General features: G+C 42.6%; 1 protein-coding gene and 1 long non-coding RNA gene across 6 annotated transcripts in view; one reads left to right on the top strand and one right to left on the bottom strand.

Moving 5' to 3' along the window:
- Nucleotides 1–25952, top strand: part of LOC105499563 (ligand of numb-protein X 1) — a 195505-nt gene that overhangs the window by 122730 nt on the left and 46823 nt on the right. For 3 of the 4 annotated variants that reach the window (XM_071093347.1, XM_011772197.3, XM_011772199.3), the window contains 2 exons: nt 17245–17486; nt 17995–18147. In XM_071093347.1, coding sequence (XP_070949448.1) covers nt 17245–17486; nt 17995–18147 — 395 coding nt within the window. Of the gene's footprint in view, nt 1–14987; nt 15005–17244; nt 17487–17994; nt 18148–25952 lie in introns of those variants that run through there. The other variant, XM_071093348.1, reaches the window with a different exon arrangement.
- LOC105499562 (uncharacterized) lies at nt 11635–25528 on the bottom strand. Of its 2 annotated transcripts, none has more exons than XR_011621186.1 (4): nt 25390–25528; nt 13850–14041; nt 12519–12726; nt 11635–11773 (listed from the first exon to the last, which is right to left on the bottom strand). It is a non-coding gene; the product is annotated as an uncharacterized lncRNA (long non-coding RNA). The 2 variants fall into 2 exon arrangements; XR_011621184.1 differs by having other exon boundaries at nt 13860–14041.

Genomic DNA, 25952 nt, shown 5'->3' with positions numbered 1-25952 from the left:
GAGCGAAAGAGGAGCATGACACATGTGAGGCCCTGTGGCTGCAAAAGGCTATCTGATGTAGACCACTACTGTTTATCCAATACACAGAACTTTCTGAAAGCTTCCAAATCTAGCACAAATTCCCATCTAAGACTCTAAGACTCCCTCCACAAGGGTAAGTCTTAGATCATGTGTAAACTACAAGAAAGCACCCCCAGATCATGTGAAAATCAGAGGAAAACACCGCCTTGGGCAAGCAGACAGAGCTTTTTTTTTGCAAAGAAAGAGTTCCTTCCTCTTGACAGATGCATCTCCTGCTAGCATGCCTCTCGGAAAGCAGAGCAGCAGCTGGATGTTCAGTTCCTCAATTCCTTCAATTCCTCAGCTGGGCATCTTTGTGCAGGACCCAGATGTTTATTTCCCCTAAACCTTGTAGTCTCTTCAGAAACCCAATTCACTTTCTAGAAATTGAGTCTGCCCTATAGGTAATATTGACTGGTACTAGAAAGAGTATAGGCTTAAAGCATTACAGACCTGTTTTTCATTTCTTGATCTGTCATTTTACTGGTTGTGTTAGAATTGAATGAACTTTAAGAAAAATCATCTGGGCCTTCTTGTTGTGTGAACTTGGGTGTGTGACTTATTTCTCTGAATCTATTTCTTATCTGTAAAATGGAGAAAGTACCACCTTGGTCCTCAGATTTGGAGGTGAGTATTAAATGTGATAGATGCTATGTGTGGAATGGTAGTACAGGTCTCAACAAACATCTGTTACCTTAAGTGACACTTTTTCTGCCACCTCCACACCTGGGCCTTTGGTTATTTCTAGGACAGGAAACCTCCATTCTTCATCACTAGCCCTTCAAATCCACCACAGTTTTGACAAGATAATGTCCATAGTGCCATCAAGGTCTTGTGAAAGCTTTCACTCATTTTAGAAGAGAAAAATATATATAATTTAAACCATAGGACTATTTATTATCAAACTGTATCTCCTCAAAACATATTAATACTATTAACAGTAAGACAGCAGTGAACCAAATCTTCTGGTTTTCCAGAAGAACAAAGACCCTTACCTAAAATGTAAGTTTTATGTCATCCAATTGATGATCAATTTAAGACTAGGCTGACCAGCCAGACTATAATTAAGTGAAGAGAAAAGGAAGATGTCTTCTGAATGTAAGTTCTCAGCATCCTGATCAACTTATTCCATTACTATAAATAACCAAATCCTCTATCACTGCCAGGGGAAGCAGGAAGATAGTGGGGCAGTGTGAACGGAGCCTTCATTGAGTATTTTAGGATAAATAGCAAAGTAAAGAGGGCCACTAAGTGTTTCAAGTGTCTAAAACTACCTAAATGCAGAGTGATTTCTACAATGCATCTGGGTCTGTCTTCATCTGGAGATGCAAAAACTGTATTTCCAGATTTACCTAAGAAGCAGAAAAATCCCTAGTCTCCTACTAATAGGCCACTATCTGATTTCATGAGATGTGCATATCATATAAAATCATACAGCTTGAGGCCGGGTGCAGTGACTCATGCATATAATCCTATTACTTTGGGAGGCCAAGGCAGGGGGATCACTTGAGGTCAGGAGTTCGAGACTTACCTGGCCAACATGGCAAAACCTCATCTCTACTAAAAATACAAAAATTAGCTAGGCATGGTGGTCCATGCCTGTAGTCCCAGCTACTCAGGAGGCTGAGGCAGGAGAATTACCTGAACTCAGGAGGCAGAGGTTGCAGTGAGCTGATACCATACCACATTACTTCAGCCTGGGTGACCTTGTCTTCGGAATGAGACCTTGTCCCCCCCCAAAAAAAAGCAAAAAAAAAATCATACAGCTTTAGATAATTATTTTCACAGTTCAAAATAGAACATACTTTATAACAATCCTTATTCTTTGTCAGGAACATAAACCCATGCCTAGGTTGGTGTCTTCTTGGAAGCTCTCTCGAAGGTCCTGTTCTTCAGTCTAGTTGGAGATCTGTGCAGTTGTTTGTCTGTTTCTGATGTTTAGCAGACCCACTGCCAGAGATTGATTGATCTGAGGTACCTCATAAACTAGATTTTTTTAAATCTTCCCAAATGAGTCTATTACTCAGCCAAGGTTAAGAACTACTGGATAGGAGAACAAGCATGTTAAAAGATTGATAGCACAATCAACACAAAAACATAAACATACAGAAGTATATATGTCTATGCATAGAAAACTGATTGAAAGAATAAATAAAACACCTTAGCAGCAGTTTTTTCTGGGGGTGTAATTACAGCGTTTTTGTTTGGTTTGGTTTGGTTTGGTTTTGGTTTTGGTTTTGATTTTGTGTTTTTGAGACAGGGCCCTGCTCTGTTGCCCAGGCTGGATAATATTTTATTTATTTTCCATATTCTAAACAGTTTCTTCTCTGAACCTCAATTACTTTTGAAATCAGAAAAAGAACAATTCCTATTTGATCCTAATACAAGTAAAGAAGTATTTCAGGAATGTCTGGCTGGGCGCGGTGGCTCAAGCCTGTAATCCCAGCACTTTGGGAGGCCAAGACGGGTGGATCACGAGGTCAGGAGATCGAGACCATCCTGGCTAACGCGGTGAAACCCCGTCTCTACTAAAAAATACAAAAACTAGCCAGGCGAGGTGGCAGGTGCCTGTAGTCCCAGCTACTCGGGAGGCTGAGGCAGGAGAATGGCGTGAACCCGGGAGGCGGAGCTTGCAGTGAGCTGAGATCTGGCCACTGCACTCCAGCCTGGGCAAAAGAGCGAGACTCCTTCCAAAAAAAAAAAAAAAAAAACAAGTATTTCATGAATGTCTATTGTGTCATCAACCCTGTATGAACAATGGAGGGTACAAAAGACACAAGATATGGCCTCAGGGAGTTTGTAGTCTAGTCAAACTGGCCCGACCAACATCCATGCAACTCTCTGTGTCAATATGTAATAAAACCCTAAGGTCCCAGCACTAAGCAAGTATAGACATATTGGACTTGTTTGCCTGTCTGCTTTATTTCTGTGTTGGATTGCTAACTGGCATAGAGTCATAGGAGCACCAAGCCTGGTGCCTTACATTTGGTAGACTTTAGTAATCACTTCAATATTTGTGGAATAAATGAATGCATTGAGAGGGGAGAGAGCACTATGAAGCATCAGTGGAGAAAGTGAGATGAGAGGCAAGCCTTAGGAAAAATGAGTAGGATTTGTTTGAGTGGTGGCCACTCCAGGAGAGAAGACAGATTGGACAAAGACCTGTGGTAGAAATGGGTTTGATGTGAAGAGGGACAGTTTGTCAATGTGTCTGACTGCAAAAAGCCTTGTCTAGCCCAAGAAGCCTTGTCTGCCAAACAAAAATAACTGAGCAGAGTTGGGTGTGGTGGGTCTCGCTGGCAGTCCAGCTAGTTAGGAGATTGAGATGGAAGGATTTCTTGTACTTAGAAATTCAAGACCAGCCTGGGCAACATAGTCTCTACAAAAAAACTAATGAAAAAGTTAGCCAGTTGTGATGGTATGCACCTGTAGTCCTAGCTACTCAGGAGACTGAGGAGGGAGGATCCCTTGAGCCCAGGAGGTTGAGGCTGTGGTAAGCTATGATGATGCCACTGCACTCCAGCCTAGGGGACAGAGGAATCCAGTAGAGCAGTAACCAAAGAGTACGCCTGGCCCAAGAGTGATAGAAGAAGAGCTTTCAGTTATCCAATAAGTATTTTAATATAATAGCATTTCCTGCAAACAGGAAAGCATCCACTCTGTTCCCCCTTCGTTTGCACAACACAATTTTGGGGAAATATGTTTTATAGAAGGAGTAAGGTTGTTTCTTTTAAATATATTGGGAGGGAAGGGGGAAGCTCATTTAGCAAATACAGAAAATGGCTGGAAAAATAGGATTTTTGTTTCATGTAAAAATATTTGGTGTGAGGAACCAGCTGTCTTTGCATGACACATTTCCAAACACAGAACAAGGAAGAACACAATTTTCCACTGAGTGTCATACAGCACATCCAGGAGGGCCTGTGACAACCAGCCCAGAAGGGGCTTGGACAAATTTGGACATATCGTGGTTATCCTGAGAATGCGATGGAATGCACTTTGAGGAATGGAGGAAATGTTTTTAAATGTCTGGGAATGATTTTCACCTTCCCCCACTCCTCCATCTCCATATCAAGCTCTGAAAACCTCTACACAGCCCTTGGGGTTGCAAAGACTTCACAAAAACTCGAGGACTCAAAAAGAGCTCATCACAGGCAGCTGAAAACCTAGGCTGCTTTCAAAACTGATCATAAAACTTCACTGGGCAGTCAGTTCTGACTTCTAGAAACCCTCACCACCACAAAACCCACCCTTTCCAGTTATTCTAAAAACACTTCCTAGTCAGCCCTGAAATAGAAAGCACCATTGATCCATAGCCCGTTTCCCGAAAACGAAAAGCTAGACTTTGGTTGTCTCCAAGTGTTTTAAAAGTAAATAGAATAATTTGGGTTTTTTATTTTGTTTTTGAGATGGAGTCGCGAACCATTGCCCAGGCTGGAGTGCAGTGGCACAATCTTGGCTCACTGCAGCCTCCGTTTCCCAGGTTCAAGTGATTCCCTGCCTCAGCCTCCCAAGTAGCTGGGATTATAGGCACTCACCACCACGCCTGACTAATTTTTGTATTTTTAGTAGAGACAGGGTTTCACCATGTTGGCCAGGCTGGTCTCCAACTCCTGACTTCAAGTGACTGCCCACCTTAGCCTCCCAAAGTGTTGGGATTACAGGCATTAGCCTCCGTGCCCAGCCAAAAGTAAATAGAATAATTTTGAACCAAGAATTGCAGGGACAAAAGTTAACTAAAAAGAACCTGACCTCCACCCCATCACGTACACACTCGAATCCATGGACAGATAACAGAAAACTCAAATCATCTGTCACATGGGAATTGCCTGCTCCCCCTCCCCAAAGTATGGAGGAAAAGAACTCAGTGACCCCAAAGATGCCAGAGACTCACAGAATGAATAAACGATTCTGGCATCTCTGAAGAATTGACCTGGCATGTAGACTGTGCCCAAGCCCTCGACCATCCCTCATTAACTACTGTCAACTCCACATCTGGTTGTGGCTTTGGAATTCTGAGGTGTCACCCCAGGGAACAGCACTGGTATTCATCAGGCACTCCAGGCTATCAGCTCAGCTCTTCCTAAACTAAACAATGGAATCAGTTCTTTCAGTCCCTGGGAAGCCCTGCAATTGCATAAGGTTTGGGCCCGCAGGGGTTGCTGTGAGAGACTGTGCTTCAGCAGCAGTTTGGGGGTGACATTCTGGACCCTCATCTTAGCATCAGATGATCACACACTGGGAGGTACCTGAAACCACAAAGCCCCTCAAAACTAGCTTCTGTTTCTACTAAATGTGGAGACAAAATATATGCAAAGGAAAAAGATGCAGTATGTGTCATGGTTATGAGCATTCACAGCTATTGACTTTAAATTCTGTCTTTGTCACTTATAGGGTGACTACCAGCACATCTGGTTTGCCTTAGGCTGACCAATTTTAAAGCTGAAAATCCCACGTCTCAAGAACCCCTCAGCCCTGGGCAAAGTGACATTGTTGGTCACCCTGGATGCAAACTGTGCAAACCTGGGCAAGTGAATCTTTGTATTAAGTTCCCGTGTTTGCAAACTGGGGATAATAATCCTGCCCATCTCATGAGGTTGTTGTGAGGATTAAATGAGTAAAGGGTAGAGTGCTCAGAACAGCCTGACACCTGTTAAGGAGTGTGTAAGTGTCTGTGTGCATGCGCAAGTGTGTGTGTGTCAAAGTGTGTCAGATATCTTGACAGACACAGGGCTTAAATCAACAACAAGATCCCACACAAAGCTACTCTTTCAGCTCTTTTGCTTTAATGTTTTGTCAGCTTGCATAAATTACTTAACCTCTTTGAGCTTCATTTTCCCCATCTATATGATGGGCCTAATACAACCAGTGGGGGGATGTTTTAATAAAATAAGTCCTGGTACCATGCCTTGTGATTAAAAAAAAACAAACAAAAACTGAACAAAACTGAACAGGTGATAGCTCAGGTGGTTACTGTTATGACTGCTGTTATTAACAGGAGAGAAAGGGTACCTCCCCACCCAGTGGGGGATGGGTAAGTCGGCCTCCTGTTTCCCACCTCAAATGCTATGTGTGTCAGATCATGAATATGAATATATATGAGTGCCTGGACTAAGGTGCTTTCTGTAGAAAAGGATGAAATAAATCACCTGGAGGCGTCCGCACACCCAGACAAGATCCTTTTAGGCCTCTTTTTCTACGATGCTTGCCGCCTGTGCTCAGAGCTAATTATTTTTGGAGAGGAAGAGGGGCAGTGAGACAGCCAGCCTGAGGGCATGTGGGGACCACTGCAACCACATCCCCCATACACTGACCTATGAGGCATGTGGCACTGACAAGTGGCCCTGATGACAAGGCAGGACAGAGACCCAGCAGTGTGACGCTCACCGCTTCTGCCTGTCAACTGCAGGCTGAAGATGCCAACCCCATTACAACAGACTCTTTTGCCAGCCTGTGCCATTCATATTCCTCATAGCAGTTACTCAGTAGCTGGCATTTATAGATCTATAAAGAATATAAGGTTATGAAAAACCTGCTTCTAATTTTCCATGCTTTTCCCTACATCCCATATTGCAGTCACCCCCCCCAAATAATCAGCCACCAGGGCGTGTGGCATATTACAGTCCTAAGGTGCACACTTCAATTAAAGTTCTCTCTGCCTTCAGTTTAAATCCTAGCCCTTCCACTTACCAGCTGTGTGACTTTTGGAAATTTAATCTTTCTGTGCTTTAATTTCTAATCAGTAAAGTGGGGGTATCATACGACCCTCTTCATAGGGTTGATGTGAGGATTGAATGGGTTAATAGGAAGCGTGTAAAACAGTATGTGGTCTCTAGTGAGGGCACTATAAGTGTTGGTTGTAATTATGTTACTATTAATTTGTGAGTGAGATTTGAAGGATAAAAAGATGCAGCCACAGATTCTTACAGACACTAACTCTGTAAACCAATAGGAAAAACATCGGCATTAAAGGAGAGTCATTAAATGGAAGAATGTCTACTTCTTCCCTGCCTCCCTCCCACCCTGAAATTGCAACTGTGCAGACTGGCCAGTGTGTCTCACGCCTGTTCAGCACCAGGCGATCCATGCCATAGGAACATGTCAGCATCTTTGGTAAACCAAGTCAGTGTGCTTGCTTAGGTTGGGATTGGACCACTGTCGCCTGAGCAGACGCTACCTTGAGGGCACACCACGCCTCTCCTGGCCCCACCCTGACAAGCCAAGACGGATTCCAGGTGCCCATGATGGTGGCCTGCATTTCACATCGATTTCCAGCTTGTTTTGAATTTTTCCTGTCTGGTGTTCATTAGCAAGAGAAATCGGGGTGGTTGGAAGTACTAAGGACATTTTCCCAGCAGTTTGGAGGCAGAAGAAACGGGCTAATGAGGGGAAGCCGTGTGTGGTTGGTGGTAAGTGATGTCAGAAATTCATCCGTCCTCTGGGGTGAGGGCCATTCAGCCTCAAGTTCATACTCGGATCTACACTGACTACCGGACGGTGGACGTGCCCAGCTGATGACCTCTTTTACTTCTCAACTGACATTCACTTCACTTCTGACTACACAAAATTGCTCGTGACTTTTTTCCATGTACAGTTTCTGGTAGCTATGTGAGTGGCCATATAATTCAGTGCCAGGCAACATGGGTTTTAACTTAGAGGGGGAGAAAAAGTAATCCAAACAAGGAAGAATGACTTTACCTAATGTCTTTAGGCCAAAGAGCTATTATTTAAAAAAATGCAGGTACGGTGAGTTGAGGTGACATGTAGAACATAATTACCCAAACTGAACTCAGAAAGTTCCTTACAGGAGGTCTGTGCTGAAGACCAGGATGCCTGAGGACTAGAGGAATCCTATGAATAGAAGTTGTATTATTGTTAGTTGAGTATCCTCCAAGTAGCGTGATCAGGACTCAATTAGCAGGGATAGGACCTATTCGAGGGTGGGCTCAGGGAGCGCAAGTGGAACTGTTTTGGAAGGCATTGACTGATGCATTTATTTTTGTCTCACACAGTAAAGATTTATAGTGCTTTTCATTAAAGGAGTCATGAAATAATTAGTTATATATTTAAACTATATATCTGCTTTCTTTCAAAAAAAAAAAAGGATCAAGGTGGCACATAACTATTAAAACATATCTAGGCTAACACAATTGGAAGCATAAACAGACTCTAATAAAAGGAGCAAGAAAACAATTCGCTGCTTTTAGAATCTCTCAGGCTCCTTTAGCACACCCCACCACCCCCACCCCGCCAGACCCTGTCCACCAGTGCTCTTTGCATAATGCTGATGCTTTAGTGGTGAGCAAGAAAAGCAGGATGTTTACTCCTATGGAAGCTCTCTATATTCTGTTGGGAGAAAACAAACCAACAATGTAATTTCCAAAGAAGGTGACTGGCAGGCAGGGGCAGCAGTTCACTTTGGATCAATGGTCAGGGAGTCTCTGCAATGAGCTGACTTTGAGCCCTCTGTTGTCAACTTTGTTCCTCCTGAAACCTCCTCCCCTCTCCTGTCTTGGCATCAGACTTAGAAACACCCACTTGTCTCTTACCCCCACGGGCATGGTTTAGGCTTACTGAACCCCAGAAGTAGGTAGATGGACTGGCCATCAGGTGTCCTGGGTTTTATCCCCAGCACCGCCACCAACATGCTGCCCTTCTTGGATCTCACTTCAGGTCTGTTCTTTCCCAATTTGTGTCACATAGGACAAAGCCTGCCCTGAAACTACCAATCCTGGCACCTGCCATGCACCTGCATCCTTGGAGCTTTTGAATATACCATTCATACCTAGTCTGCTAGACCAATGTCACTCATTTTTCTAGACTCAGCTCAGATTTCATCTCTTCTAAGAAGCCTTCTCCAATTACCCCAGGCCCCTTCCTCTGAGCTTTCCTGACACTTGGCTCTTACCTCCCTCTCTCTCTCTCTGATAATGTGGCATGTTTTTCTGTTTCCATGAACCAAGTGCATACACTGTCATTTTCTTTGCATCCACAGTGTCTAACATTATGCCTTGATGTTAGACAATAATTATGCTAGTTACTGGTTACTGAGTTACTATATATTCCAGGTACTGTTCAGCATTTTGCATGATTCTTTTTTTAAAAGAGATAGATAGGGCGTTGCTCTATTGTCCAGGCTGGAGTGCAGTGGCCCAATCATGGCCTACTGCAGGCTTGAACTTCTGGGCTCAAGCAGTACTCCTGCCTCCGCCTCCTGAGTAGCTGACACTACATGCATGTACCACCATGCCCAGCTAAGTTTTTAAATTGTTTTGTAGAATATGGGTCCTGCTATGGGTCTCTAAGTCCTGGCTTCAAGTGATCTTTCCATCCCAGCCTATCAAAGCTCTGGGATTATAAGTGTGAGCCACCACACTCAGCCTTTTGTGTGAACCTTTAAACCTCATGGTAAATAAACATTGTGCCCATTTTATGTATGAGAAACAAGGCTCAGAGGAATTAAGGAACTTGTCCAGAGTTGCAGAGCCAGTAGAGTTGCCTTCTTAGGAGGCCCTTCCATAAGGCACATGGATTAGGATTCACATCCAGATGCTTAAAAAGTGAAAGCATGTGTTTTTTCCTCCGTACTGTGCCATCTTTCTTAGAAGACCCTCCCATGAGTGTTTATTGAAAAATGTATTTCAACATTATGATTAAAAACCCACTGTAATAGCATAAACCATCAAATGAAGGTTATGGTCATTACCCTTCAGTTGTATTACATGCATAATGCTTCTTCAACTCAAAGCAAATAAAATCATATCAAAATTACCAGGGAAATACATGAAAAAAAGATCAATTTCTTAAGTTGTTCTTTCCTTCTTGTCATTTTTTTTTTTCGTTGGGCTTAAATTGAAGTGCAAGGAAATGGAAAGGGAAATCATGAGCTTGCTAGGAGAAAAGAGAGACTAGTATTAGTATCACAATCGACCACAAGTAATTATGCATTATCAGGGCGGTGTGAGTGAATCCCACAATTCCCAATGCAGTAATTTCAATCAACAGAACACCAAAAGGGTGATGGTTGCTCAGATCAATTCAAGAAATGTTTACTATATAGCTCTGTGGCCACAACTTGCCCGCAGCTAACCAGTTAGCCAAGGCAGAGCTGGTGTGTCTTGACTGGCTGCCATAAATGATGTGGGACTCCATGAGCCAACACTTCTCAGGCACTAATATGAGGAAGCCATCTCAGTCCTGGAGAGAGAGTTCCTACATTTTCAAAGTTTGGTTCTATTGCTGTAATTGTGGAACTAGACTTTTTTTTTCCCCCAAGCAGTTAATTTCCATCTCTGTGAAATATCCTTGAATCATAGTTTTCTGGTATAGGAAATATTGCTGCATTTGGATTTAGATTCATTAAATATGTTGTTTGGATGGGGTATTTAGGTTTTAAAATATTGTCCCTCAGTTAAATAATTTTTAAAATTAAAATGTTTAGCCTAATTGGTCAGTTAAATGTTCTCTTGAGGTCAATATCCCAAAACTCATTAAACATATCGTTCTATGCCTTATTCATGGTTCAGGGCCCTTAGCTTGAAAAGCCTGAGTACTGAGATGGTGTGATCTTTACACTGAGACCCTATAGTCCAAGGGGGTACTTTCCCTGGGCAGAAACACAGATGACCTGACTGAGTCATCTGATTAGTGTAGATAGCCAGTTTAGATAATTCACCCTGATACAATTTGACTGTGTCCTCACCCACATCTCGTGTTGAATTGTAGCTCTCCTGATTCCCACATGTTATGGGAGGATCCCAGGTGGAGATCACTGAATCATGGTAGTGAATAAGTCTCACAAGACCTGATGGTTTTATAAAGGCGAGTTCCCGCACACAGTCCCTCTTGCCTGCTGCCATGTGAGATGTCACTGTCTCCTCCTTGCCTTCCATCATGATTGTGAGGCCTCCCCAGCCAGGTGGGACTGTGAGTCCATTAAACCTCTTTTTCTTTATAAATTACCCAGTGTTGGGTATGTCTTTATTGGCGTAAAAATGGACTAATACAACCCCATGGTTTAGGAACATGCTCTTTCATTAGCAAAAGTCATTTTTTCATTTAAAAGTAATATACTGAGCACCTTCTATATGCCATCTCAGTCCTGGAGAGAGAGTTCCTTTGGCACTGGAGATGAAACAATTAACAAAGCAGAACCTAAATCTCTGCCCTTTGGAGCTTGCATTCCATAGAGAGAATATAAGCAGGTGTAGGATGTATCAGAAAAGAAGCCGCTGTTTAAATCAGGTGGTCAGAGAAGAGGGATTTTAATCAGAGGCCTGAAGGAGATGCAGGAACAAACTGGATGGGAATCTGGGGAAGGCATATCTGAGGCAGCAGGGGCAGCAGCAAAGTGCAGAGACCCTGAAGAAGTAGGAACATGGTGGGCAAGTTTAAGAACTAGCAGGAGGGCTGTATGAGCAAGGGATGGAGAGGAAGTCAGAAGTCACAACAGACAGAAAATATAGGGCCCTATAGACCGTTGTAAGGACCTTATGCTTTAGTAAAGTGGAGAGTCATTATGAAAAGATCACCATGGCTGCTCTGTTGAGAATAGATGGGCAGGCAACACAAGTGTGGAAGCAAGACCCCTCTTGGGAGACTGTTGGGATAATCCAGGCACTGATGATGGTGGCTTGGACCAGTATGGTGGCAGTGGCCATGATGAAAAGTAGTTGCATTCTGAATATTTCATGCTGGATTGTATTTCAGGTATCTAGAGAAAGAAAGAAATCAAGGATGAGTCTGAGATTTTTGGCCTGAATGACAGATAAGGAGCTATTTAATAACATGGGAACACGTGGGAAGAGCTGGTTTGGCAGGGAGGATGAAACTGTTAAGTTTGAGCTGCCCATTAGACATCTAAGTAATGACATGGAATGGGCAGTTTGATATGAGTCTAGGGACCAAGGAAGCCATGTAAGGTGAGAAAGCATGGAATCCACAGCCTGGCTTCAGAGTCTAGCTCCACTCTGAACTTGGACAAGGCATTTCTCCCTTCTAGTGTCCATATATTCATCTGTGAAGTTAGGTGGTATAACTAATATGACAAGTGGGAGGCTAAAATGAGACCACATCCTTGAAGCATAATACATTTAAAAAGATCAATAGATATGAGCTGTCTTCTGCCAGACTGCCTTCTGGGCTGCCATAGATTTGTAGGCAAGAGACCATGATCGATAATATGGATCAGGGAAGGCCCGGAATGTCAGCATACAGAGTTGGGACTCGATCCTGAAGCGATGAGAACATTTCCCTGGGAAGTTTTTGAGTTAAAAAAAAATTGTTGCTATGGTTAAGATGCAGTGGGGTAGAGGCTGGAGGGCTAAGTCAGGGGCAGAGGGATAGGCGGGGGTTGGTTGCAAAGCCATGGAGATGGGGTGTCAGGAGGACCAGCACCAGGGTTTGGCCATGGAGATGGAGTTAGGGGCTGAGCACACATTACTGAGGCCCATACTCACCTGATTGCTCAGGGAGAGCCCATTTCTGTCTCCCAGTGACCATCTCCTTTCTGGCAGCACAGTCTCCCCGCCTGGCTCCAGCAACCCCACCTTGAGCAAAGTTTCAGAATCACTCATCCCATTCATTGGAGCAACTAATTCCTAAAACCCAGCTGTTGGCAAGGAGACTCACTTCCCTACAGAGTCCCCTAATCTTGATTCTCTCTGCCTGAAAGAAAGAATACATACATTAGGACTGAGTGTCTCCCTTTCTTATTAAATAATATCTATGGGCCAGACATTAGTACTCTCATGAGTGAAAGAAATACAGTTGAAAAATTAGTCTCATTTTTGGACTTGGATCAGAAATGGGGCCAGGGCACATAATTATAGGAAAGCCCCCTTTAGGGGTCATCTCCCCTCTGCATGCACACACACACACACACACACACACACACACACACACACACAAATAGTGGGTAGGGAGGAAGACTGGAGAAAGAGGAGAGGGTAGTGTTGCTTTCTGGGGGACTAAGAAAAGAAAAATGGTTCCCATCTACTCATGTTGGCAGTTTTTTTTATTACCAGAGATTAGAATGTGCCATCTCTGGAGCTAGAGCTGGCTTGCAGATGTGTTTTGTTTGGACCACACAGTGTTTTTAAGATTTTCGAATGTGTTGCTACCATTTAAAAAATCAAGAGATTTTACATTGAAAACTAGATTTCTGCTTCCATATTTTTCGGGGGCCACTGGGCTAGCCTTTTTAACAGAGAAGGGTGGAGCAGCCACTGTGTCCTTTAGTCAAGCAGCACTGCTCACCATGGTCCCCAATGGCCTTCCTTCCCTCGTTGTCTCACCTGACGAGCATGTGAATTTGCAAGATCTTGTTTGAAGTCAGATCAGACTGGGCAATTAATGAACCCAAAGTGAGAGTTGACTCAATGTTTGCTAATGCAACAGTGAACCAAGAGAAAGAATTTACAGAAAGTTGGAGAGATCAAAGGGAGGTTGTATGGCTGGATGATGATGATGAGTATCAAGGCTCGCTTTGTGAACAACTCTTATTCTATTATAAGTGGGTAAGTTCAGCATCAGAAAGGAGCTCTTCACGGGAACCCAGATCATGCTGCCCTGTTGGGTGACCTTTGCAGGGGATACCCTATCAGAACCTCTGTGAATCATGTCTGAGGTCCCTCCTGTGTCTCGTCTCCAACTCTCATTAGCAGTGAACTCAGACTTAGAAGTTTTGCAAGAAGGAGATTCATTTTCTTTTCTTATACCCCCTCCAACCTCAAAAGAGACAAAATTTCTGGCATTGAGTATTAGCATTCTTATATTAAGACAGATTTACCTCTACTCACTTTGACAAAAGAGCTCAGGATCTCCCAAGAAAACTGATTTTTCAGAGTTGCTCATTTGAATGGACAGCACATCCAAAGCTTGTGGTTTGGTTGAAAAGGGGTTTTCTGTGTTCCTTGTATTCATCCTTCAAGTTCATGGCCATCGCCCATCACCACCTGAGAGTACTTAGTGCTCAGAGCAACTGAAAGGAAGCATAAATCCTGCTTGCTTTGAACACAACCCAGGGTTCACCGTATATTCTTGTCCTAGCCAATGCTAATCAGCTTTTCCCCGCTTCTTCCCTCTTTCATGCTTGTAAATCAAGCTGCCCCAGTATTAGTCACCACAAAGGAGATAATTAGTAAGTACAAGCTGCTACCTTCATAGATCACTCTGTCTCTGGTTCAAGCTAAGCCAAGAGACTGGAGAAAGCTAACATTACACAGTATGCATTGCATTAGTAGAACCTTTATTACTCAAAACATATGAGTCCGAATACCTAAATCAAGACTCTGCCCCCTCCCCAGCTGTTGTAAGAACAGCTGTGATATGAGACCAAAGGAAAGGCTACTTACCTACTTTATGAGGTTTTCCTTTCCTTGACTCAAAAACTTATCTTTAGAACCCCAAGAATTTGAAAGTGCAATGGTTTCTTAATGGCATAATCTTAGGATTCAGATATTTTTAAAATACCTTAACCCTCCATTGATGGGGCAGCAGAGAAAGGTGCCACTTTCTTTTACTAGGACATACTGTGTCCTCCCAACAAAGCCATGGCTTATGCCTTTGCCAGCCATTTGTCCAACTGGAAAATAACATTACTACTCTGGCAGGGCACATGGTCAAGAGCATTGCTGCCTCCTCAGAAAAGACCGTTTCCAGACCAGCTCGGAACTTCCTTTCCATGCACTGCTAATCAAATACTGCCAGCCTGCCTGGAAGTGTTTCATTCAAGTATTTGTTACTCTGGAGCTGCTCAAATGCAAGTTGGCCTTTATTTTTTCCATCACACAGTATTTCACCAATTTTTGAGTTTCCCAGATCAACCTCTTCACTATTTTTAAGCAGAACTATTTCAAGCCAATGCAGCTAATCAGTACAGTAAAACCTCGCGAATTCAAGCCAAGAGATTGAACTCTTCCAGCTGAGGACAAGCACTAGCAGTGTAAGTTGGAGGCCTGTTTTCTCATCTGGAAGATGAGGACATACGGTCGTATAACCAAACTCCTTTTCTACTAATATTAAAACCACATTTCATCTAATCTAAGATGCCACTGACTATAAGAGATATCATGTTCATATAACAGCAAAGAAAATGACATTTTAAAATGTGCCATTAGTTAAATAGTCCCCAAACACCAAAGATATCCCCGTGATGTATAGATTGGTGACACTAGACTCTTATGGCTTTGAAATCCATTCAGATGAATTTGGCAGCTTCTCCTGCCCTTGGTTGTGTTGCTTGGCATGAAACAGGCAATCCTTTTTGAATGTTCTCAATAACAAAATGTAACACCACTTTTAATTCCCTTGGGTGCATCTTTCTTTCTAAGCATATACAACTTTTGCTTATCCCTTTGCAAGAAAACATGGAATTATGATTCTGCTTCTAACAATGAATATGTACTTAATATCCAATTGTTCGGTTTTTGAGGTTTTCTATAACTTTTCGTTTTAGTACTGAATCATTACATTCAAATGGCAATTACACTCAATGGTGTAATACCAAGCATGTAGGCAACTCAATGGAAGTGATAAGGGGCACCCATGTGACTAGGTTTGCCATGCTGGGATGGTGGCATCTGCATCATGAGTGCCACCTGGCAACAGAAACTTCACAACCCCATCAATCACACATGCATCCTGATTTTAGACATGTTAAAGCATGAAAAGAGCATCTTAGGATGGATCAAATATGGAAATAGCTACAGTCTCACAAGAACTGATTGTAGTCATGTGGATACCATGACGACTTTAATGAATTCGCATTCTAGTACTTTTGGCGAAAAGCACTAAACCCCTAATAAGACTTAATGTCAATCAAACCTCACAGCAATCCAGAAAGTATATGCAAATTGGGAAGTTTAGCCAGCTAAATAAAATTTCCCCAGATCACCCAGCTAAGTAAATTTCAGAGCAAGGATTTGGATCTAGACAATAGGACCTTCCATCCTGCCATTTCTGTGACTCTATGGGCAGTACAAATCATGTGTGCATATCACTGTAGACTGACCTTTGATTTCATCTACTTTCAAAAACATGAAGCATCCCTAAAGCAGGATCTCAAAGGGCTATTTAAAATAGTTCAATCATATAGGGTTTTGTGTATTGAACTGATAATAATTTATAATTAACACATCCATTATATGTAAATGGACACTTCTTAAAGGGGCTCATGATGTGATTTCTGCCTTCACAACTACGGAAACTGGAGTGGCTACCTGTAGCTACCCTCCCGACAGTGCAGTGAGATAGTTAAATCACCATTTCCTGATCAAAACCTAGCCTGTGCGCTGCAATGACTTGCCCAGTGGCAGTGTTCATGTTCATGGCAAAATATGGACCTAGATCAGCTCAAACCCTGGTCTCCTGAGCCTCAAGAATGTTCTTTTTCAACTTCTCTCTATTGCACCAGTAACTTGCCTTTCTCACAAAGTTTGTTTTTTGTGGAATTTTTTGGATTTTTTTTATAGCATGGACAGTGAATGGGTAGAGACAAATATGTTTTTGCTAAAATCCACAAAAGCTGTTTTACTCTCTTAATGCTAGACAACATGGCGATGAATGACACTTTTCAGATCATGGGAGCCCCCAGCACCAGGGAGGCCCTCCCAGACCAGCCCAGAGAAAGAGAATGGAAGCCACCAAGCTGCCACTAGAGGATAGCAATGCTGAGCTCACTCCTGTGGCTTTGTGGTGAAGGTGATTCTCTTTCCATGGACAGTTAAATATGGAATCTGGGAGGAGCTTTATATTTACGTTCAGTGCTGTGGGAACAAAATCCAAAAGAAATGAGTGAGAGTGTGACTAAGGGCTTTCATGGTCAAAATAAACACCAGCAAGCAGGAATTACCAAACAGTTGAACATTGCCAGCCTCAAAGCCTGGTCATGTAGACACCATGGCAACCTGAATAAATTTGCATTCCAGGAGCCAATGTAGAGATTGCTTTAAGAGAATGCAGTGGGCATCTTTTAAAACATCTCAAATTATTAATTCACTTGGTTGGCAAATGTATCTTGAGTACCAACATGTGAAAAGGGAAGAGAGAATATAGGGGAAGGCAAATCAGATTCCAAGTTCAACAAGCCTATTATACATTCTTCAATTGTATTTGAAGAGGTCTGACTGAGGAATGGCAGCAGAGCCAATGCTCTTCTTCACCTCCCCACTGGTTCTGTTACAGCTGTAAAGGTGCCTCCCACTACGGCCTGACCAAAGACAGGAAGAGGCGCTCACAAGATGGCTGTCCAGATGGCTGTGCAAGCCTCACAGCCATGGCTCCCTCCCCAGAGGTTTCTGCAGCTGCCACCATCTCCTTAATGACAGACGAGCCTGGCCTAGACAACCCTGCCTACGTGTCCTCGGCGGAAGACGGGCAGCCAGCAGTCAGCCCAGTGGACTCTGGACGGAGCAACCGAACTAGGGGTGAGTCAAATGGGTGGTTGTCCAGGATTGGGTTCCTTGGCTTGGGATTGCTCTCTGTGGAATACTTACTGTGGAAAGTTCTAGAAATGTTTTTTAAGGGGAAATCATTCTGGCAGTTTTGGCAGGAACCCAATGTCCAATTCTCCAAAGTGAAATGAAACCACAAGTACCTCCGATCATTAAACTGTGTGTAATCTGACTTGGTGAAAGGGGCTGAAACTAGACCTAATGATTCATCACTCCTGCAGTGTCAGTAATTTTTCAGCCATACTGTTCAAGAAAAGTGCTATTGTATTCAGTTCAGCCCAGAAACAGAAAAGAAAAGCAGAGCACGTCATACATATTTCACTGTAGAAAACTTAGAAAATACAGGTAAGCAAATTCTACAATCCTACCACCTAGAGGTAGTCACTGTTAATGTCTTATTATATATATTTTATCAGATATGTACATAAATGATGATTTCTATTAAATCATAACTACTGTTCCTCTTGTTGCTTTTCCTCAGCACGGCCCTTTGAGAGATCCACTATTAGAAGCAGATCTTTTAAAAAAATAAATCGAGCTTTGAGTGTTCTTCGAAGGACAAAGAGCGGGAGTGCGGTTGCCAACCACGCTGACCAGGGCAGGGAAAATTCTGAAAACACCACTGCCCCTGAAGGTAAATGACCTCCCCACAAGGCAGGATGGACATGGGCTAGGCTTCCAGGGGGACTTCAGGGATGATGCAATCTGATCACCATCCACCTTCTGTGACCCCTCTCTTCCTGAGGGTATACAATGTTTTTTACTTTGATTAGCCTGCTTCTCACGTAAGTAGCTAAAGGCAGAAAGTATTATCATCTTTTTACATAGATTGAAGAAAAAGTGTTGAAACCCTTACCTTCAGGTGCTAGTGCCATTATGCATTTGAAGAAGAAGAATTATAGTTAAAGAGTGAAAAACATTTAAAACAATGACTGGCACATACAATAAATGCAATATATATATTTGCTCTCCTTACTCTTTCAACTACATGTGAGGTGTGGTGCTGAGTGTTTTACATGCATTTTGTCATTTAAGCCTCACAACAACCCTATACTCCATGTGTATGTGTGTGTATGTGTGTGTGTGTGTGTTTGTGTGTGTTTCGAGACAGAGTCTTACTCTTATCGCCCAGGCTGGAGTGCAACGGTGCAACCTCTGCCTCCTGGGGTCAAGCGATTCTCCTGCTTCAGCCTCCCAAGTAGGTGGGATTACAGGCACCTGCCAAAACAGCCAGCTATTTTTTTGTATTTTTTAGTAGAAACGGAGTTTCTGCATGTTGGTCAGGCTGGTCTTGAACTCCTGACCTCAGGCGATCCACCCACCTCGGCCTCTCAAAGTGCTGGGATTACAGGCATGAGCCACCGCACCTGGCGCTACTACTATTTCTGTTTTATAGATGAGGAAACTGTGGCACAGAGAGGCTCCTTAGGTTGTTGCAAATTACCTTGCTAAACTTTGAATCCAGGTAACATGGCTGTAGAATTCATGCAAAGCAAGCTGTTGAGTCTTAGATCCCATATGTTTTCTCCAGTATAAATGGAGCTGAGGAAATACTGTCCTACTATCTTTGCTTTTTATGTTAGAACTTTAGTAATAATAACATTTTTTAAAAATTGAGCTCTTTCTGTATGCACATAGTGTTTTCAGTCATTTAGCTGTGACAATAATGTTAAGGGGATAGGACTCTCATTCCCATTTTACAGATGGGAAAACGGAGACCCAGAGGGATTAGGTAATTAGTCCAGTCACCCGGCTAGAAAATGGCAGAACCAAGATTTTAACTAAGGTCCTCTCATTCCAGAGCCTACTCTCTTAGCTCCTGGGTTATACTGCCCTCTACTCTTGGGAGTTGGGAGGCAGAGCCTAAACCACTGTATGTATTATGCCCTCAAAATTCATGAGCAGCCTTATCAGACCTTTTCTTGTATACTTATTCATGATTGCCTCTCACCCTGTACATACATGCTGCATGCTCTAAGAGCTCTCAGCTGATTACAGTCCTGTAAATGCTGTATGTCTTTCTCTCGCCTCCCTTCTATTGTCCAGCCTGCACTCCCACTCTCCTTTCAGCTGGCATTGACATTCCTTCTTTCAGGTTTAATGTAAGCCTTTGCCTCCTCCTGGAAACCTCACTGACTCCTTCAGCCCTCTTTTTAGGTGTTTTTGAAGCACCTGTAGCAGTGATTATCATATTTCATGTAACTGTACCTCAAAGTGTAGGGATTATTATTATTTTTCTGAGTCCTTGTTTTAAGGCCTAGTACAGTGTCTGGCACATAAGTGTCCACTAAATGTCTGTGCAATGACTAAATGAAAAGATTAGAACTTCCTTTCCACCAGTCTCTTCCTCTTATTAAAGACTCCTCAATTCCACTCCATGTAAAGTTCTCTAGTACTTGGGCCAGGCGTGGTGGCTTACTCCTGTAATACCAGCACTTTGGGAGGCTGAGGCAGCCATATCACCTGAGGGTGGGAGTTTGAGACCAGCCTGGACAACATAGTGAAACCCCATCTCTATTAAAAATACAAAAATTAGCCAGGGCGTGGTGATGGGCACCTGTAATTCCAGCTACTTGGGAGGCTGAGGCTGCAGTGAGCTGAGATTGTGTCACTGCACTCCAGCCTGGGTGACTCCATCTCAAAAAAAAAAAAAAAGTTATCTTGAAAAAGATATATTTGCATATTTATTACAAAAACATTTATAAAAGAGATTATTATATGTAAGGCACCGGCCTAGGTGCTGTCATTTTATATAAAGAATATAAAATGTAGTTCCTGGCATCAGGGGGTTTATTCAAGACTAAAATAAAATAAAAGCATACCTCATTTTTATTTTTACAAATTGAAAGCTTGTGGTCACCCTATAGCGAACAAGTCTGTTGGCTCCATTTTTCCGAAAGCATGTGCTCACTTCATGTCTCTGTGTCACATTTAGGTAATTCTTGAAGCATCTCAGACTTTTTCATTATTATTATATGTGTTATGGTGATAGGTGATCAGTGATCTTTGGCGTTACTATTGTAATTGTTTTAGCTTGCAATGAACCACGCCCTTATGGGTCAGTAAAGTTAATAATTGTGTGTTCTGACTGCTTCACTGGCCATTTCCCCAAGTCTCTCCTCTTGGGCCTCCCTATTCCCTGATACGTAACAGTATTGAAATGAAGCCAATTAGTAACCATACGATAGCTTTTGAGTATTCAAGTGAAAGGAAGAGCCACATGTCTCTCACTTTAAATCGAAAACTAGAAATGAACCTTAGTGAGGAAGGCATATTGAAAGCTAAGGTAGGCTTAAAGCTAGGTCTCTTGTGCCAAACAGCCTAGTTATAAATGCAAAGGAAAAGTTCTTGAAGGAAATTAAAAGTGCTACTTCCAGTGAACACATGACTAACAAAGCAAAACAGCCTTATTGCTGATATGGAGAAAGTTTGAGTGAACTGGATAGAAGAACAAAATAGCCACAATATTCCCTTAAACCAAAGCCTAATCCAAAGGAAGGCCCTAACTCTCTTTGATTCTGTGAAGGCTGACAGAGGTGAAGAAGCTAAAGGAGAAAAGTTGGAAGCTAGCGGAGATTGGTTAATGAGGTTTAAGGAAAGAAGCCATCTCCATAATATAACAGTGCAAGGTAAAGCAGCAAATCCTGATTATAGGGAAGCATCAAATGCTGATTGTAACAAAGCAGCAAATGCTGATGTTAGAAGCTGCAGCAGGTTATCCAGAAGATCTTGCTAAGATCATTGAAGATGGCTTCACTAAGCAGATTTTCTTTTCTTTTTTTTTTTTTTTTTTTTTTTTTTGAGATGGAGTCTCGCTCGCTCTGTAGCCCAGGCTGGAGTGCAATGGCATGATCTCGGCTCACTGCAACCACTGCCTCCTGGGTTCAAGTGATTCTCCTGTCTCAGCCTCCCAAGTAGCTGAGATTACAGGCTACTTGGATCTCATGTCCAGCTAATTTTTTGTATTTTTAGTAGAGACAGGGTTTCACCATGTTGGCCAGGCTGGTCTTGAACTCCTGACCTCAGGTGATCCACCCACCTTGGCCTCCCAAAGTGCTAGGATTACAGACATGAGCCACCGCACTCAGCCAACAGATTTTCAATGTAGATGATACAGCCTTATATTGGGAGAATATGCTATCTAGGACTTTCTTAACTAGAGAGAAGTCAATGCCTGGCTTCAAAGCTTCAAAGGACAGGCTGACTCTCGTGTTCGGGGCTAATACAGCTGGTGACTTTAAGGTGGAGTCCAGTGCTCATTTATCATTTCAAAACTCCTAGAGCCCTTAAGAATTATGCTAAATCTATTCTACCTGTGCTCTATCCACGGAACAACAAAGCCTGATGGCAGCACATCTTTTTACAGCATGGTTTACTCGATATTTTAATTCCACTGTTGAGGCCTACTGCTCAGAAAGAAAGATTCCTTTCAAAATATTGCTGATCATTGATAATGCATCCTGGTTACTAACCCAAGTACTTCAATGGAGACGCACAAGAGTAATGTTGTTTTCATGCCTGCTAACACAATATCCATTCTGCAGCCCATGGATCAAAGAGGAATTTCTACTTTTTTTTTTTTTTAAGACAGAGTCTCGCTCTGTTGCCCAGGCTAGAGTGCAGTGGCGTGATCTCAGCTCACTGCAAGCTTCACCTCCCAGGTTCACGCCATTCTCCCGCCTCAGCCTCCTGAGAGGCTGGGACTACAGGCACCTTCCACCACGCCCAGCTAATTTTTTGTATTTTTAGTAGAGACGAAGTTTCACCGTGTTAGCCAGGACAGTCTCGATCTCCTGGCCTTGTGATCTGCCTGCCTTGGCCTCCCAAAGTGCTGGGATTACAGGCGTGAGCCACCACGCCTGGCCAGTAATTTCTACTTTTAAGTCTCATTATTTAAGAAATAAATTTCGAAAGGCTATAGCTGCCATAGATAGTGATTCCTCTGATGGATCTGGGCAAGGAAAATTGAAATCCTGGAAAGGATTCACCCTTCTACATGCCATTAAGAACATTAGTGATTCATGGGAGAGAGTCAAAATATCAACATTAACAGGAGATTGGAGGAAGTTGATTCTAATTCTCATGGATGACTTTCCGGGGTTCAAGACTTTAGTGGAGAAAAGTAACTATAGATGTGGTGGAAATAGCAAGAGAACTAGAATTGGAAGTGGAGCTTGAAGATATGACCAAATTCCGGGAGGCTGAGGCAGGAGAATGGCATGAACCCGGGAGGTGGAGCTTGCAGTGAGCTGAGATCACGCCACTGCACTCCAGTCCGGGCAACAGAGCAAGACTCAGTCTCAAAAAAAAAAAAAAAGATATGACCAAATTGTTGCAATCTCATAATGAAACTTGAACGTGTGTAGAGTTGCTTCTTATGGATGAGCAAAGAAAGTGGTTTCTTGAGATGGAAACTACTGCTGAAGATGCTGTGAACATTGTTGAAACTACAAGAAAGGATTGGGAATATTACATAAACATAGTTGATAAAACAGCAAGGTTAGTAGAGAATTGACTCCAATTTTGAAAGAAGTTCTACTGAAGTTTAAATGCTATCAAACAGCACTGCATTCTACAGAGAATCTGCATAAAAATCTTTCACGAGAGTCAGCTGATGTGGCAAACTTCATGGTCATCTTATTTTAAGAAATTGCCAAAGCCACTCCCAACTTTCAGCAACCACCATTGTGATCAGTCAGCAGCCATCAACATCAAGGCAAAACCCTCTACCAGGAAAAGATTACAACTGAAGGCTCAGATGATCATTAAACAGCATGTTTTAGCAATAAAGTATTTTTAAATTGAGGTATGTACATTTTTAAAAATATGCTGTTGTATACTTAATAGACTACAGTGTAAACATAACTCTTATAACCACAGAGAAACCAAAAGACTCACTTTATTATGGCAGTCTGGAACCAAACCCACAATATCTCAGAGGTATGCCTGTACTATGAAGAATGAGGTATAAATTAATGACCATAGCAGCCATAGGGGACAGTGTAATCCATGTTTAAGGAATGGCTTATGACTTGGATGGATGTTGGGATGCTGTGTGTTGGAAAATGCATTCAAGTAGCTTAGCTCAATGCCAGCATAAACTCAGTTAATAATTATTATTATATCCTTTAGTCCTTGAGTGAGGACATAATATTGAATAAATTATTTTCTTTCCAGACCAATACAGGAGATGAGGTGAAGGTCAGATCATAGTGTGTCCTGATGATTATTTAGGAGTCTGTACTTGATTTGGGGGCAGTGAACACACCTGGGAGCTCTTGTGTAGAGTTATTGCAAGATTGGAGCCATGTTTCCAGAAGACAGAGATAGCAGCCATGTTCCATACGTAGGCGGGCTGGAGTGGGAGAGATTGGATTTCCTCAAACACACTAAGAAGCTGTAACTCCGGAATGGAGTGAGGTGTTAAGACTCAGCTAGGTTGGTATCAATGTCGTCACAGAATTTGTGAGGCAACAATGCTTTCAAAAATGGTCAGAGGACCTCATTGCTTCAGCAACCTACAGTTGGCCTCCTGGCATGGTGTATCCATTCTTTTAACGTCAGTAAAGGTACTGGCACCACTGTTTATCAACTGTGTGACCCTGGCTGGGTTGCTTAATGCTCTAAGCTTCAGCATTTCTTCATCTGAAAAGACAGAGATGGGTCTGGGCATGGTGGCTCACACCTGAAATCCTAGCACTTGGAGGCCAAGGCAAGAGGATCCCTTGAGCCCAGGAGTTGGAGACCAGCCTGGGCAACATAGTGAGACTTTGTCCCTACAAAAAATGAAATTAATGGGACGTGGTGGCACACACCTGTACTCCCAGCTTCTTGGGCTGAGGTGGGAGGATTGCCTGAGCCCATGAGGTCAAGGCTGCTTTGAGCCAAGATCGTACCACTATACTCCAGCCTGGGTGACAGAGTGAGACCCTGTCTCTCAAAAAAAAAAAAAAAAAAAAAAAAAAAAAAAAAAAAAAAAAAAAAAAGATAATTATCATCTATTTCATAGGGTTATTGTGAAGACTAAACAAAAAATGTATCCAAATACCTTAACTCAATGTCAGCATATAACAAACTCTCAGCTAATAAGATTATATCCTTTAGTCCTTGAGTAAGGATATAATATTGAGCAAATTCTTTTCTTTCCAGACCAACACAAGTTTTGCAGTTTAAAAATTCCTTTATCTCTTTAAGGTCACTAGGATCTCATTGGTGTTGCTCTAATATCATTTATAAGTGTGAATGGTATGTCCTTTCAAGCTATCATATCAAAAATAGGTTTGGTAGTATGGTTTTTGTAAATCTGTTGGAAAAGATGGTAACAAAGGAAGGGGAATGAGGGAGGGAAAATTGGCTTTTGTGATTATTTCCAAATCTTTCTTTGCTCAGAATGAATTTTTTTTCCATTCCCTTGTTATACCAGACATGCTCTAGCAAGTGCCTGTGATATAGCCTACTTAATATAACCAAGGTAGTTTAAACATTAATTGAACTCAATCACCCGAGTACTGGTAGTACCAGGAACTGACTGATGAAGCCAGCTACCCCTGCCTTATGCAGTCACTTCAGTTCAATCAGTGTAGAGATTAAGGACCCACATTTGCAACATCTCGGGTTTCCTCTACCTACTAAGTTACTTTACTCTAACATACTTAGAAATAATTTTAATTCTTTATTGTTCTTAGAGAATTCAGTACTCATTAATTCATTAGGGAAAATGGACTAAGGTCACAGATTTTGCAAATGCTCACAAGGAACAGACTATCCAGAAGCAGGCCTGCCATGTGAGATCTTTCCAGATGCCATAACGAAAGGAGACTCTTAAGGAGAGGCAGCTGTCAGCACCTACAGAAGACACAAGCATCTCAGCCCTTACCATTGAAACTTGAGCCTTTAGTCACTTGGAGGAGCTAGTTTTTCCACCAGGCTAGGTGTGGCTTGTTCCCACCACTTGTTGGTGTCCCCTCTGAACACTTCTATTCAACCTGAAGTGAAGAAAAACAATGCCAGTCAGTGCTGCTGACTCGTAGGTCCATAGAGCAAGTCCCTCGTGGGCTCTGGCCTGGCTGTGAATCCCTGGTTCCAGGGATACCTGGCAGAGAGTACCGGTCACCAGAGCTCTGGGTTCTGACCTGGCTCTCAGGGCCACCTAACTTTGGGATGTCCAGCCAGTTGCTTCACTCCCCTTCTCTCAGCCTTAAACCTCCTCACTTGTAGGGTTTGACTATCACTGTCAAGCAGCAGAACAATTAGAGCAGCTGTTTTCTGTGTGGTCACAGTGGGATGAGAGATGAGCAGAGAGCTAGGAGAGATTTCTTGGGGAAAGCAGATTCATCAGTTTAAAAATACAGTTTGAAAACACCAGCCTAGATGATCTTTGAATCTCCTTGCTCTGAATTCAGTGATTTCAGGCAAACCAGGGATGAACCGCCCAAGGCC

This window comes from Macaca nemestrina, chromosome 3 (genome assembly GCF_043159975.1).
Source record: "Macaca nemestrina isolate mMacNem1 chromosome 3, mMacNem.hap1, whole genome shotgun sequence".
Classification (NCBI taxonomy): Eukaryota; Metazoa; Chordata; class Mammalia; order Primates; family Cercopithecidae; genus Macaca; species Macaca nemestrina.
Note: the sequence above shows the minus strand (reverse complement) of the source record. Positions and strands in the feature narration are given on the sequence as shown.